Here is a 15,646-nt window from a genome sequence, read left to right on the forward strand (position 1 = left end):
TTGAGCTCTAATGAATCAACAAAACTCACTCCTGTGTACATGTGTTTAGCATCAGGAGGTTATATGGAAGCAAATATGTCCAGGTAATTTTTTGGAGTCAGTGAATGTAGACAGAAGACCCAAAAAGTACATGTTTCACAATTCAACATAATAAAGGTTTAATTAATGAATGAAGGCAAATAGCTTTGTGGTACAGAGTACATTTCATGAAACCTACTAGCAGCATTATTTTTTAAAAGTCACAGTTTTGGATTTAAAGTTTTAAACGGCAGCCACTAACTAGCCATTGCAAATTAAACACATTCATAGTTAAACATGGAGACCACAATAAATTAATGCTATTTCAGATGATAATCCTTTGTGACAATAAAGCAAACAGCTATATTAAACAGAACCAAGTCCTGCAACTTAATATAAGAAGCTATGAATATAAGAAGCAATGTATGAATTTCCATACATTTTGGGAAATATTGTTTTTTGAAATCAGTTTACTTATTAGATAAATTTTTATTAATCTCAGGTTTAGAAAATTTAGAAGACTGTTTTTTCTTATAGTTTGCATGATCCATGATTATGTATTTGGAGTAATAATAAAAAAGCTGACACTAGTTTGTTTATTTTCTTGCTGAGCCAGATCAAATAAGCATTCCAGAAAGGCAAACCGTGACTTGCTGTAATTAGTAATGTTGGAAGTAGAATTTTTTTAAAACAAATCAATATTTTAAAAATCTAACATTTAATTAACCTAATTTGAAAAGCTGTACAAGTAACCATATTATTCAGGTAACAATCCCTTGATATGTATGCATATATCCACTTTTGTTTAATGAAACATTTACACTGTAAATTATTGTTTGTGTCTGCATGGCTTGCTTGATGCACTAGCAAATACGTTCCATTTAAACAATAATGTTTTGATTGTAAGAAAAAATGAAGAGATGACAGAAGAGGGGCAGGGCAGTTGATGCGATGGCTAGGAAACCAAAATAAAAGAAATCAGCTTCTGATTATGTGCATTATGTTTAAATCTGTGCAGTATTCAACTGTTGGTCTTTTTATTATTTCCTTCCCTGATATCTACTGACTTCTACACACACAAACCACACACATAGAAAAATTTGGTCCAGTCTATTGCTTTTTCTCTTGACATACAATTTGCGAAACCCTTTTTAGGTTTGCCTTAAGAATGAATTAGGAAGAAAGCATGACAGGCATCCTTCCGAACGATAGAATTAAGGAGCCATATTTCATATTGCCTTTGATCTGGAACATTAACTGTTCCAGCTGCTTGGAGCATTTTATGGCTCAAACTGAGCAGTCACCCTTTCGATTCTTCTTGTCCCACATCCACAGCGACTGATTGACAGCGACAGGTTGGGAAGAAATTTCAGGGCACATTAAGATCTGACACTTTAGGGGAGAGAACTTAGTCCCATCAGTGGCACATTAAGGGAAGTCGCACCTATTAGAGATGAAAGCTAGGACCATGTTTATAGCTCACCTGAAATACCAAGGGACTTTAGATTCCCCCTGTTACTTGTTTTCCTAAATAATGGAAGCTTAACATGACTCTGGTCATACTGAATTTTAGCAAGTGACTTCAGTATTTCAGGTTAACTTGGTTTCATCCTACTACATAATTTGATTCATCTGGTACCACATTATACCTATATATTCATCTATTTTAGATTAAATAGATGGTTGGTAAATGCTCCATGACGGGGCCAGGGCTTCTTCCCCAGAAACAACAGCTCCAAGTACCAAAAAAGGGGGCTGGCGGCTGGCGGAGAGTCCAGCCATTGTGTTTCCTTTGCCTTGGTCTATATTAGAGCACATATTGAAACGATAAACACAAGGCACAACATATTTCATCAAGATTGTTGAGTACATAGATTTTCCTCTTTTTCCCCCCTTCCTGGAGGAAGGGGTGGGGAAGGGCAGCTCTGGCCTTGCCCAGCCACTTATGGCCACCGCTGGCCCTTCCAGGAGGACTTCTGAGAAATGCCACTTGACCAAAAAAAACCGCTTCAAGATAGTTATAAATATAAGAAGAAAACAGATCTAAAAAAAAGTGGGAAAGACTCTTACCGGCCACAGAGCGCTGCAGGTTTCCAGCTCAGTCTAAAACTGTGAGGCAAACTGCAGCAGCTGCTGAACAAAACTTCTAGTTGTTGGTGTTGTGTTTTTTTTTAAAAAAAGAGAAAGTCTGCAAAACTAATTTCCCACAAATAGGACTCAATTTCCGTTTAAGCAACTACCTCTTGCAAATCTCATACAACCCTTTTTCCCCCCACTGGCAGATGAAAATGACTTGTGTGAGAGAAAGAGGGGGAAAGGGAGAGAGAGAGAGCGCGTTTTCACACGCCCGAGAATTTACAAAGGGGGACTAAATGTTTGGGATTTCACAAGCGCAAACACAGAAGGGGAAAAGGCGGGAAACACTTTTTTAAAAAAATCGTTTGCTTATCAGCGGTCAGCTCAACTGTCTCTGCCGTTTGCTGTTTCGAAGCGCCCTCGGAGGCTCTCCTGACACCTGAGACAATACAAACAGCCTCGCCAAAGGGAACAGAACAAACTGTCTCGTGTGTTTGTGTGTAAAATGAGGAAGGGCGGGATGCCTTGTTTTGAAAGCACAAGAACCTGCGACCTCTTTTGCGCGCCCTGTGAATATTTTTGTTTACTACTCAGATGAGAAATAATCAGCTCTGTGGAGCGGGAGGAGGGGAGAGACTCGGCGCTTTGTCACAAGCTTTGACATAAGAGGTCGTGAGGGGTCTGCCTCCCAAAGCCGTGATTTGTTTCCCAGTCGAACTCGAGCGCCGAAATGACCATCGGTTCCTCGTGTCGATCCTGTCAAGTTAACTCAGCCTCCATGGCACCTTATCATTAAAAAGAGATTTCCCCGCCCCACTCGCACCTCTAGGTGAGATTCTGGCTATTGTTATTGCTGTTATTATTAGCAAGCAACGTCGGGCACGACGGCTCGAATTCTGTCAGGTAGAGGGAAAGCAAGGGAAGCGGCCAATCAGATCGCGCCTCAGGGACGCCGGAGAGGCGCGCGACAACTGCACGCCCCCCTAGCTGGGCAGGCGAGGGAATCCCGTCAGGCGCTTGAGGCGGGAAGGCGCTCGAGCGCCTTTTGCGCCTCGTCGCTCCCGCGCTCTGCCTCACGCGACGCAGCGCCTCGGACTCCAAACGCGCCTCCGCCTCGAAGGCGGCCCCCTCCCCCCAAGCGTCCCGTTTTCATGTACACTTCAAGCAAACACTCTTTTCTGTTTACTCCACCCGCGTTTATTTATTCCTCCACATATTTATTTCTAGCCCTTCGAAGCAGCCCCAAATCAAGCTGAAGTATTTAAGTGCTCAGAGCCTGAAACTTCCCTTCTGCTTAAGGCTCATCTGCCAACAGTTTCTTCCTTCTTTTCTTTGTAAAGAGCTCTAGGGAAAGGCAGTTCCACCTTTGTGAGTTGCAAACCATACTGTTTGGACCTATCTGATGTCAATAGATCTTACCTGGATCCCGTGGGTGGGTTAGCTATTTTAGAGACTGACCTAAATTTACAAGGGGAAAGCGGGGTGTTGTCAAGTATCTGAAGGATTCATATCTTGTCATTGGTCCCTAGCCTACACAGTTTGACAGCCAGCGAACTGATTCAGGTGGTCACAGTTATCTCTTAGTATCAGGCAAATCTAAGAATACTTTCGCAGGCGGAGAATTTGCGTCAGAGAAACCTGCTCACAGCTTTGTGCCACTAAATTCGTAATCTCCAGTCACAGAGCTGACGCCCATCAAGATGGTGATCAAGTAATGGGCAGGTGTGGGTAACCGTAGCGTAAAATGAATTCTCCACACCTGCAATTGCTCAATAAAGCAAGTGATCACCAGCTGTTTGCCATATTGAAATGTATTCACTTTGTTGAAATAGGCCTGAGGCTTGGCCCAAACAGAGAGTCTTTTCGCTTTGTTGAAAATGCCCCAATTGAAGAAGTGAAAGAGGGAGATGACACAAACTTTTTTTTTTAAAAAAAGTTACATTGGGCTCTCCTGTAAACTTTGATTCTAATCCATCTGATAAGTTTTCCCTTCACTCAGTCAGTGCATTTCTTGAGAGGCAAGCAAGTTCAAAAAGCATGCTGATTTGGAGGAAAGTCTTGTTCTCAAGAATCTACTTTTCAGATATACAGAATAAGCCCAAGTTATCCACATCCCAGAGAAACAATTAAAAGCTCCAGAATGATACTGGGATGATGCCTCTTCTCAGCGATAGTCAGATACAACCCACTTTATTGATATATACACATTCAGGCTCATAAGGGCTGAGGAAAGAATGAAACTTCATTCACTTCCAAATAGAGAGCCCCTATTTAACATTAGCATCACTTCAGAGCAGGCTTACATTTTGCGCATCCTTTGTGACAAATGCTGTTTGGGCGAAAGAGTGGCGCAAACAGAGCACAAACTTACTTCATATAAATCCATCCTTGGTACATGTTCTACAGCCATTGTGTGTGCACCCATCTATCAGAGGGGAGGGAGAAGTCTAATATTTAGCCAGGGGAGAACCTCAACATTTGTTTAGCACAGATCACATACCTTATTTCAGTATTCCTTATAACCCCCAGATTACGTTGCTTTCCCCATATTGCAAATTAACTAGTGTGGGGATGGGGAAACAGCCAACATACTGCACCAGAGAGATTAATTTTAAAATCCTGTTGAGAGGATGACATAGACAGAGTTTTATTAGCCAACGAAGCATATAATGGTAGATGTTAACATTGTATGTTCATGTGGCATCCCCCCTCCTGTTTTTTTAAGACACTGGATATATATGTGAGGTTATGTAGCACAAAACTTCCATCCAAGCTCATCATTATAAGAATTTTGTAACATTAATAATTTGGTGCCTGAGTTTGCTTGTTTGCCTCTTCCCTCCTCACCCCCTTTTCCTTTCGCCATGTTTTCTTAGATTCTAAACCCAAAGGCAGATATTGTGTTATTTCTATGGATTTGTCTGCCATTGTTTATTTATTAGATTTATATACCGCCCTTTATCCAAAGATCTCAGCTTGGTTCAAAAGATAAGAAAAGCACAAATAAAAACCTTGACAAGGTGAAATGGGTACTCTGTAGCGGATAATGCTGCCTGTTGCAGATTTCTAAGTGTCCTCTCAGCAGGGCTAGGATCAGGACCATAGGCCAGCTGTTCAGGCCCCAGCACTGGTCTGCTGAAGTGCCACCAGCTACAGAGTCCCCCGTGGGGAACTTTGGGACGCCTTGTGTGGGTGTGAAAGTGGGCGCACATGAGACTGAGGGCGCACTCCTCGTACGAAGCGCCCCTCCAACTTCCTCCAGCGAATCTCGCCTTCTACTGTTCAAAGGGAGAGCGCAGGCCAAGGAGGGAGGCTGGCTCCATGGGGAAGTGCAGGTGAGCGGCTGAGAGCGGGCAAGCCAGTGGGGAAGAAGAGGCCGCGCGTCCTGGTCTCCTGTTAAGAGGGAGCAGGTCCAGCAAGGCTGCCCGGAGAGACGTCTTGCTGCCCGCCAGCCCCACTCCCAGCAAGCCCTAATCTCTCCCCCAGAGAGAAGATGTGGACCAAAAGAGTCATGGCAGGCGGCTGCTTGCGCAAAGGCCCAATCCCATTTTGCACTAGGCGACTGTCCGGAGGGAGATCCTGGCTCTCTCCTCTTGGCTTCCGCATCCTGGCCTGCCAGACTGGGTCCATGGGCGTAGCCAGGATTTATGTTAGCGGGGAGCAGTATTTTTATTGATTTACTTGATATGGGGGTGGAGGCAGTTGGCCCTCTCCTTGTCTACGCCAATGGCTGGGTCCCACCCTCCCCATAGCTGTCAACTTTTCCCTTTTTTTAAAGGGACAATCCCTTATTCCGAATAGGATTCCTCGCAAGAAAAGGGAAAAGTTGACAGCTATGACCCTCCCTTCGATGGCTGTGCCCCCCAGATATAGGGAGTAGTAACCTCCTCCTCGTGGCACCTGCCCCTCTCCCTCCGGGCCCAAGGGGCGGAAGGAGGGACCCTGGCCGGAGCAGCTGCCCCATTGGCCCCCTCTGCCTGGGAGGAGCGGCGACGCTGGGCGGAAGCGGGTCCCCCCTGTCCCTGCCCGGGGCTCCCTCTCAGCCGCAGCTCGCCCTGCCTCCCGATCGCGCCTCGGAGGCCGAGCCGGGGTCAGGGCGAGGGGAGCCGCGGGCGGGCGGGCGGCCGCTGGGCTGGCTGGCGCGCGGAGGCAGCTCGCATGTGGTCAGTGCCGCCGCGCCGCCGCTAAGCCAGCCCCCGGCTCACGTTACACACTCCTGTATTTATAACCTCGGCGAGCCGCTTCCCCCTCGGAGCACTTGCGCGGGACCACCTCCTTTCTGCCGCCGGCGGACAGCGCGCCGATCGGGAGCATCCGATCGAGGCCCCGCTCGGGCGCACAAGCCCTGGATTATTGGCGAGCGCGCAGCGGCGGCGGCGGCATCTGGTGGCTTGGGGGGTGGCTGGCTGGGAGGAGAGCGCAGCGCCCCGGCGCCTCTTGAACCGCGGGCTCCCCTGGGCAGCGGGGCCGCCTTGCGCGCCGCCATGGATCACACGCTCTTCGGCTGCCTGCGCAGCCCGCACCATGCCCCGGGCCAGGGCTTGCACCCCTTCTCGCAGTCGGCGCTCGCCCTGCACGGCCGCTCCGACCACATGTCCTACCCGGAGCTCTCGCCCTCGGCCTCCTCTTGCATCATCGCGGGATACCCCAGCGAGGAGGGCATGTTCGGCAGCCAGCATCACCGCGGGCACCACCATCACCACCACCACCACCACCATCACCAAGCGCAGCAGCAGCAGCAGCAGCAACACCAGCCATTGCAGACGAACTGGCACATTCCGCAGATGGCTTCGCCGCCGCCGCCTCCCCCTCCGCCGCCGCCCTCCTCCTCGGCCAGGCACAGCCTGTGCCTGCAGCCCGACTCGGGTGGACCCCCGGAGCTGGGCAGTAGCCCCCCAGGACTGTGCTCGAACTCATCCAGCCTGGGGACCAGCACCCCGACGGGGGCGGCGTGCGCTCCGGGAGATTATGGCAGGCAGGCGCTGTCCCCGGTGGAAACCGAGAAGCGCGCGGGCAAGCGGAAAAGCGACAGCTCAGGTAAATGCGCCCCTCGTGTCTTTTCTTGGGTGGGTAGGTGGGTGGGATGCGGGGGGTGGGAAGGGGAAACCCACCCCCGGGTGGATCGGGCTCTTGGCGAAGAAAGTGACCCCATCTGTGCGCTCCTTTGGTGAGGTTAAGTCACCTTTTGGGGAGACGCGGAGAGCGCATCGCATCGCCCTCTAGACCTTTCATCGCGGGCGGAGAGATGCAGGGACCATCAGGTGGTGGACCATAAAATCGTTGGCCGGCGGGGCGGGGTGGAGAAACTTGCTTCGGAATCTGGCATCTCTAACACCAGGGTTTCCATTCAGTCCTCCTTTCCCCTCCTGTTCAGAGTCGCAGGCTGCTGCGCGCTTTTGGATGAAGCGCCACGAGCAGTCATGGAGCCCGTTTCTCTTTAGGGCTGCCTAATATATAACTGAACCATGCAAGTTCTATCCCTGGAAGAAGTTTTTAGTTATTCTTTTGGTTGGTTTTATGGATTAAGAGGGTTACACACAAAATGTAAACAGTTTTATGTCTAAAACGAGATTCCTGCCTCTGAAAAGCACATAAACTGATAAATTTGACGTACATGTTTCAGATGTTTACAGTACTACTTGTATAATAGATACAGTGTAAATTATATCATGCACATAGTGCAACTTCTTCAGGTAGAGACTACAAACTGAATAGTATGTATACTATTTAAATACCCACAATAAATGCCATTTTTTATACCGTACGTAGTCTTGTATACAGAGCATAAAGCATTATTTGGGAAGAAATAGAAGTGAATTTCAATTTTGATCAATAACAATGTAAAGTAAAAAGTGTAGAATTTCTGCAATTACATTTCAGTTCTTAAGACATTTACTTGAAAGTAAATTCAATATATTTAAATTTAGGGGTATTCTGAGATCAGATGCATTTACATGGACGTTCCATTCACTTCAGAGTTTATTTTATATGTCCTATAGTTTTAAAGCTAATTTTGACATGCACATTTATCTGGATTGCATATTTTCTACAACAAATTCTGCGATTCTGTAAAATGTTTTAATATGCTACAAAATTCCAAATGGGAAGCTAGAAATGTAAGATGTCAGTCCCATAGTAAAACAGCTAAAGGTAAGATGTGCTTGTGCATGCACACACATGCACACACACACACACACACACACACACAGAGAGAGAGAGAGAGAGAGAGAGAGAGAGAGAGAGAGAGAGAGAGAGAGGAAGATAAATGAAGCAATGCTTAGAAAGAGAAAGTAATAGGCGTGTTCAGACAGTATGAAAAGTTCACAAGGAAAGCCTTGACCTTGTCTAGTGTCATTTATAATTGCTAGAATAAGTAGTAGAAACCTCATATTTGAAATTGTCTACATTTTGTAGTTTTCTATCCTTTTTGAGCAATTTTCTGCGCCAATTATTTTACAGTGTTGTAGTTTCTTATTATTTCTATCTTGCAGTTTATGGGGGGAAAGGTCTTGCTGATCTGAGAACACTGAATTATCTGCAAACAGAAATTGTATATTTATATAAAGAGTGATTAATTACATTTTTTCACATGTTTAAGTTGGTAATTTATTATTACTATTTCAAGGAGAAATAATTTTTAATTGGCAGAAGAATAAGAAGGAAAACTTCTTACAATGCAAAATGTTAAGAAAACAGCTCATCACAACTGAAGGAAAATATTAATATTTAGCTTTTATTGAAATCCAAAAACTCATATATTTAAAGTTGAGTTGCAGTGAGTAATATTCTGTAATACAAGTAACCCAAAGTAAAACACAATCCTAAATGCATTCATATGAACAGGAATACTGTTTAGGATTACAGCCTTAGATCCATGTCATATCAAACATTACCTAGAAAAAGAAATTTAGTGAAGCTGACTTCCCAGTAATCTGTATAAGATTGCTGGCATAAATTTGTCTAAATTATTGAAATTCTTCACTATTATAGACTTCATTATGCAAATGTTGCCTTCAAGGATGGCTTCTGTATATTTCAGAACAGTATTTGTAACAAAACGTGCTTAACAATGGATGGCAAATACCAATTTTAAATTAGTCCAGTTACAAGGTTTTTTTGGCAGAATTTTATTCAGTATATGTAAATTACATATTTTTGTTTTCTGCTTCAAATCGGTGCATCTTTCTGACATAACTGAAATAATGATTTTTGTGGGGGTCACTTTCCCATATGAATAGAGATTATATTTCAAATTGCTATTTCATTTTTCTTGAAACTTGAACGCCTATGGATTAATACCTATACATATGTCTATCACGTTTGCACGTTAGAAAATTTTTATGTACAAATAACTAGGGCAATGCCTAAGGTGTAGATTCTAAACAGGCATGAATTAGACCATTGCATTTGTTAGAACCTCTATATCCCAAAGAACTCAATAGAGTCTTTCCCAAAATGTATCTGCATGTATTTACAGTGGTGCTGACAATGAACAATTGTAAGTAATTTTCTTCATCTGGCATCACTGTTGTACAAATTTTTCTTCCATTAGAAACCCTATCAGTAGCAAAAGCAACGCGTTTGTGTTTTGGTACACTGGTAGTTATAACTTGCAACAGTAGGTACCTTTGCAGAGCAATGAACAGACTTACATTTTGCCCTTGTCTTGTATTGACTTTCAACAGGTTAAAAAGACCTCTGTATTTGACTGATTGCAGTAGCATCACAGGAAACTGTCATCTGTTTCCAACATGATCTGTACATGATATCATGATGGGAAATTCAGTCATCAAAACTAGCAGACAACTGCTGACAGTTCCTCCATGTGTCCGCAGTAGCTCCCTTTTGATAGTATCTTTCGCTGATGTAATATAACCTAGCATGAGAAAAACAACAATCTTTAATCAGTTTAACTTCTTTCCTTTTAAATGATCTATGTCGTCCATCACTGCACCTCTTTCATATCAAAACCTCTGAATTCAACACTGTAGTGCTGAGCATTTGTGTAATAATTGTGGGTATATGTTGCAAACAAATTTAAATTTAAATGTGGGGGTTAATTCACCTATGTTAATGAGGATAACAATGGCCAGGTAGAAACCTTTATTCATTTTATTTAACATTTATTTATTTGATCTGTCATGCAAAATTAATCCTAGCTTTCTGTCTACACTTATCTTTATTTCACTGTTGGTTAAAATGTAGTTTATATTTAGAGATGAATACAAGCAATTCACTATTACAAAGGACGTGCACTTTATAATCAAGCCGGGCCTGTTTAATTCAGTGGTTCTTGCCTTGCAAGTAACAAGATGGAGTTTGAAATGTAAATCATTTTATTATTTATTTTGGATTGCTTCTTGACCCACCTGATAAGCTGCCCTTAGAGATTCTTGAATATCTTAAATATCAGATATTATCAGGGAGACTTGAATGGAAAAATGTAATAAGAAAGCAATTTTATAAGAATATGGAAATATTTTTTTAAAAAAGGAAATATTATTTGATAGCATTTTGAATAATAGCAGTTACATATTTAAGAAAGTGCATGTTGAAAAAACATTTTAAAAATAAATAAATAAAAGTCTCCAAGTCTGTTCTTAGAATTCATTTAATACAGGCAACAAAATTACCGTAGGCATTTGCAAACTGTTGAATACTGTGCCAACTAAGAATTTGAGGAAGGGTGGGCAATATGCAATATGGAAGCAGAAATTAATCTTCAGTAATATTAAATATATTAATCCCAAAAGTAAACAAATGATAACAAGGAAGGTTTATAAAATATCCTCTGCATATTGTAAGTTTTGCTGATCACTTCCATATACCTTGATGCTAGACTTCCCTACATTATTAACTGATGAATAAACACATTTCCTTACTTATTTTCCATTGGCATCAGTAGGATTTGTTCCCTATTATACCTATTTGGGAAAGCTTCTTAATTATTTAAAATAATGACAAAACTATTTTTTCCATGTTCATGAACTGTTTTGCAACCCTGAGATTCAAACTTAAACTACCACATGCTATCCTAACATCACACAGAATTAGGTGTCCTTAAATCCATTGGAATCAATGACTGATAATTCTGTAATAATCTGTTTAGAACCTGGTACATACTACTGTTGCACAATTTCAATTAAGTGACCTGGAGTCTTGCATAAACTCCAAACGTTGTGCAGCGGTAGCATCTGATGGATTACTTCCAAAATATTTGCAATAATTTCCAAGAAATGCCTTTAAAAATACATGCACCAGCGTACTTATTAAAAATATCGCTTATGAGAAAATGATTTGGTAAATGCCTGCTAATAGTGTGATTTTTTTGTTGCTTTTAATGATTACTCGCCAAAGCATTTTGGTTTATATACACATGCATGCATACACATAGCATAACGGATTCATCCGAATTCTCAAACTTTTCAGCATGCTTCTACAGTACAAGCACAATATATTTGCTATGTGTGTTTTTCTTTCAGACAGAGCTAATCTGTTCATTATGCTTGGTTTTTTATTATTATCAACATATCATTCACCTTGAACAAAAACACCGAATCCTACCGGCCAGGAACCAAAGATGCGATATAGGTGCATCTTATGAGCTAGAATCCAAAGAATAGCACAACTCGTTCTGCGTTCTCATGGGGGACATTGGGCTTGTGTTTCTCAAACATCACCTCCCCATGCCAAATGGCAAACCACTTTTGAAATTAAGGGGACTTTTAAAAGCACATTTTATATGGCACAATGGGTGGTCTGGTGCTCAAAGAAGAAGAAGAAATTAAAATCCCCACATGTCCCAGCCTTTGGCATACCTAAATTAGTTCTTTTAACCCCAGCCAAGGCCATATGTGTGCCCAGTGGTATTTCCCCCCCACTCCCCACCCCCTTTTGAGCAGCAGACTACAACGCCATATTATTACAAGCTGCTTTTGAAAGTTTCCCTGAATTCAAAAGTAGCTTTTCCTGTAGTCTTCGGGGTTGCTTTCCAAAATACACGAGCCCAAAGTAAACTAGTTATCACAAAGAAAGAGAGAGGGAACGATGCTTTACTGCATTTTGCTGTAGGATTCTAAACAGATATGACTGTATTGTAGATATGTCTTGATTCGGGCCAAAACTTTGGCTTAATTAGATTAATCAAATATTTCGCTGATAACATAGTAACTTTAAAACAATTCCTACAAATACAGGGCCAAATACAAATCCTACCATTAGGCAGGCTCCTCAGACAACTGATATTTGGTATCATGAAATGGTAGCAAATTGACTATTATGTGATTTATTGTGTTGTTATTGCCGGGGAGGCTGAAAGGGTGCTTATGGGAGCTTCTGCCTCAAGTACCAAAATAACTTGGTCAACCTTGATGGGGATGGAGAACTTGCTGTCCCACCTGTGGCAGCTAAATGTATCGGGCCAGCCCTGGTAACCCAAAGCAGCACATTGTATGTGCGGGTATTCTGCTAGGCATATGGAACTCTGAAACATGCAAGAAAGGGATTTCCTATTTAGAATAGTATGAAACATCTATCAGAGTGTGCGCCTCTGTAATAAGTTCAGAGCTCCTGAATGTGGAAACTGCATGTCTCCTTGAACTTTATATGTATATTGAATGGAGCTCTAGATTAGGATGGACGCATTTAGGATTGGAGTTTCCTTTTGTGAGTCAAAACACAAATAACACAAGTACCTGTTTTTAAGGCAAAGAATATTACTTTGAATATGCTTATAATTATAGTGTGAGGCTAATAATTATTCTTAATATGAAAATATGAAATGCTATACTTTGGGTTAAGAACTTAATTCGTTCTGGATGTCCGTTCTTAACCTGAAACTGTTCTTAACCTGAGTTACCACTTTAGCTAATGGGGCCTCCCACTGCCATTGCGCCGCTGCCACGCGATTTCTGTTCTCATCCTGAAGCAAAGTTCTGAACCCGAGGTACTATTTCTGGGTTTGCGGAGTCTGTAACTTGAAGTGTCTGTAATCTGAGGTACTACTGTATTAGTTTAAGTTTCTAAACAAGACATTTTTATTTACAGTATATTATAATTACGCATTAGAAGATAAGATCATTTTAGTACAAAGTGGTTTTTGAATCAATGTGCAATTCTGTAGTCACTTATTTTGGAGTAACCTCCATTGAACACAGTGCGTTCACACTTGGAACTATGCTGTGTGAATGATAAAACCCACTACTTTCCAAAGAACAACTTGAGACATACTCTAGAGCAGTCTTCCTCAACCTGGTACCCTCCAGATTTTGTTAGATGACAACTCCCATCAGCTCCAAGTAGCACAGCCCCGTAATCAGGGATGATGGGAATTGTGGAACCTCGGGAGAGCAATGGGTTGAATTAGGCTGTTTGCATATATACATAGGATTTTTAAAATATTTAGTTTGAACATCTAACCACCATGTCCCTTGTCTTATGATGTGGTGTAAGAAACTATGATTTTAAAAAACACACAATTCAAATGCATATGTGGGTACTAAAAACAAGTTGCGTGCTTTTCTGAATTTTCCCTATGATATATCAAAACAGCTTTAAAATAATTGAAGTTCATTAAAATACTTTTGGAATTTTAATTTTAAAAACTTGGAGGTTGTGTTCTGAATGCACTTACTAGAGAATAGCCCTCACTGCATTCCATTGGACTATACTGCTTCCAGATGACTTGTTTATTCAGCATTCTTTGTGATTTGTTTACTAGGAGGTTAGATGATGTTGCACCAAAACAAGTGTTATCCCACACTCTCCAATGCATTTCCCCAACACTTTCCTTATCTCAGAAGGTCTGATCTTTCAGGGGAAAGTATATGTTGTGTAAGACTTCCCGATCCACTATAATTGGGTAAGCTAAATTTGGCGGTATGAAACTGAATCTCACCTGCAAACAATGACAGTCTGGAAGGATCCTTACTTCACAGTAAACTTGCATAAAGATTGTGCTGTATAATCTGATTTGCTCGGAAGAATAGTACATGGATTTCAACTGAACTTAATTTTACAAATCAGGGTAGGAGATAATACACGGCCTGTGCAAATGGTGTGAGATTGCTTAGTTCAGTATGAGACCATATAAGACAAAGGCAAGTTAAGTTTTGCTTATGTGTTGATACTTCAAATTACTTTCTGTTTTTATGCATTATAGAATTTGAATGCTTATCTAGTTTGGGTTTGTCTTGTAGTAAAATGCCTGTAACTGCCAATAAGTCCTCATCTTTAATCTGAACTGGCTAGTAACTCACCCAAGCAAAGTTGCATTCAGACAATTGCACATTTAAGACATAATTAAAGAAAAATGTGTACCTTTACAGTGGTACAGTATAATTTTATATATACTGCTGGCCCAGAATAATTTTGCATATATCGTTTACAAATTAAATTCCTTTTGTTATATCCTTATTTCTGTTTATCCGTTGTCATGTTGGCAAGCGAAAATAGAACCATAGCAAATTGAGCATTCTTTAATATTTTTAGGGTCAGGACAAATTGCAGTGTTTTTTAAAAAAATAATAATAGAAAATTGGGGGGGATCTGCTATATAGGCCAATTTCTAAACATTACAAATAGTTTCCACTGCATTTTGAACATAATGAAAACAATGAATTTTATTTTACCTTGTACTCTTTCCCTCCAACTGTCATATAAAAGCCAGGTTGAACAGTCAACCATAGTAAGCAGCAGCTGCTTATATGCAACTCTATCTGCTTGCTTTGTGCTCAGAAGAAAATCTTACGTGGATTGCTGCAAATAATGTTAGCAACTGCAAATAGGTGGTTGTTTTGAGCAAACCTACTGGCATACATGAGGTTTGCGCAGAGATCAGAAATTATCCTCAATAGCAGTTGGTGATATAAGGGGAAGAAGACGGGCAACAGCCACTCCTCCCCACTAGGTATGCAAGGACAGTTTTCTGTACTAGATGAAATACCATATTTGGGATTTATTATTCATATGGTTCCAAAAAATAAGTCTGATGAAGCTCTTCCTTTTTAATATATTTTAATGCAGTAAACTGACTTAGCCATACGAAAGCGAGTAAAGTAGGAAAGAGTTTATCTGACTTTCAGTACTGAACCTAGTTGTCGGACTTTAGGGGTTCTGTTTGGGTGCAGGGTATACGGGTGCAGAAAACACAAGATGGTCCTTTCCTTCTGCAATTAAACCCAATATTTATAAACAAGTTTATTTTAGATGGAGTTCGTGTTGGTATTGCAGCTTTAGTGAACCTGGGATATGCCTTCAGTTTCAGCAACAGGTGGAGAATAGCGGTAGGAGTTGAGGTGAGCCAGGAGAATAAGGGTGGAGAGTTTATTTATTTTCTTTACTGCAGAATATTATTTTAAAACGTGCTAGTAATTATGCAGAGGCAGTAGTACAAAGGCTTTAACTCCAAAGCTTAATGTTTGTATATTCCTAATGAGCGTGTAACCCATGGTTGTTTACAGTAGAAGGGGCCTGTGTCTCCTATCATTCAGTCTGCCAGCATTAAAGCAGCTTTTACAGAAGTTGCAGAACCCCTTTAAAACAGTAGAAGAAC

General features: G+C 41.7%; 1 protein-coding gene across 1 annotated transcript in view; it reads left to right on the top strand.

Moving 5' to 3' along the window:
* The first annotated feature begins 5,993 nt into the window (after nt 1–5,993).
* The window catches only part of MEOX2 (mesenchyme homeobox 2), a 66,814-nt gene continuing 57,161 nt past the window's right edge, over nt 5,994–15,646 (top strand). Inside the window, exon 1 of the mRNA XM_083578866.1 lies at nt 5,994–7,131. Within this exon, the coding sequence (XP_083434992.1) occupies nt 6,579–7,131 (553 nt within the window). The 5' untranslated portion in view covers nt 5,994–6,578. The remainder of the gene's footprint in view (nt 7,132–15,646) is intronic.

The sequence above is a fragment of the Podarcis filfolensis genome (genome assembly GCF_964270895.1).
Source record: "Podarcis filfolensis genome assembly, chromosome: 12".
NCBI lineage: Eukaryota > Metazoa > Chordata > Lepidosauria > Squamata > Lacertidae > Podarcis > Podarcis filfolensis.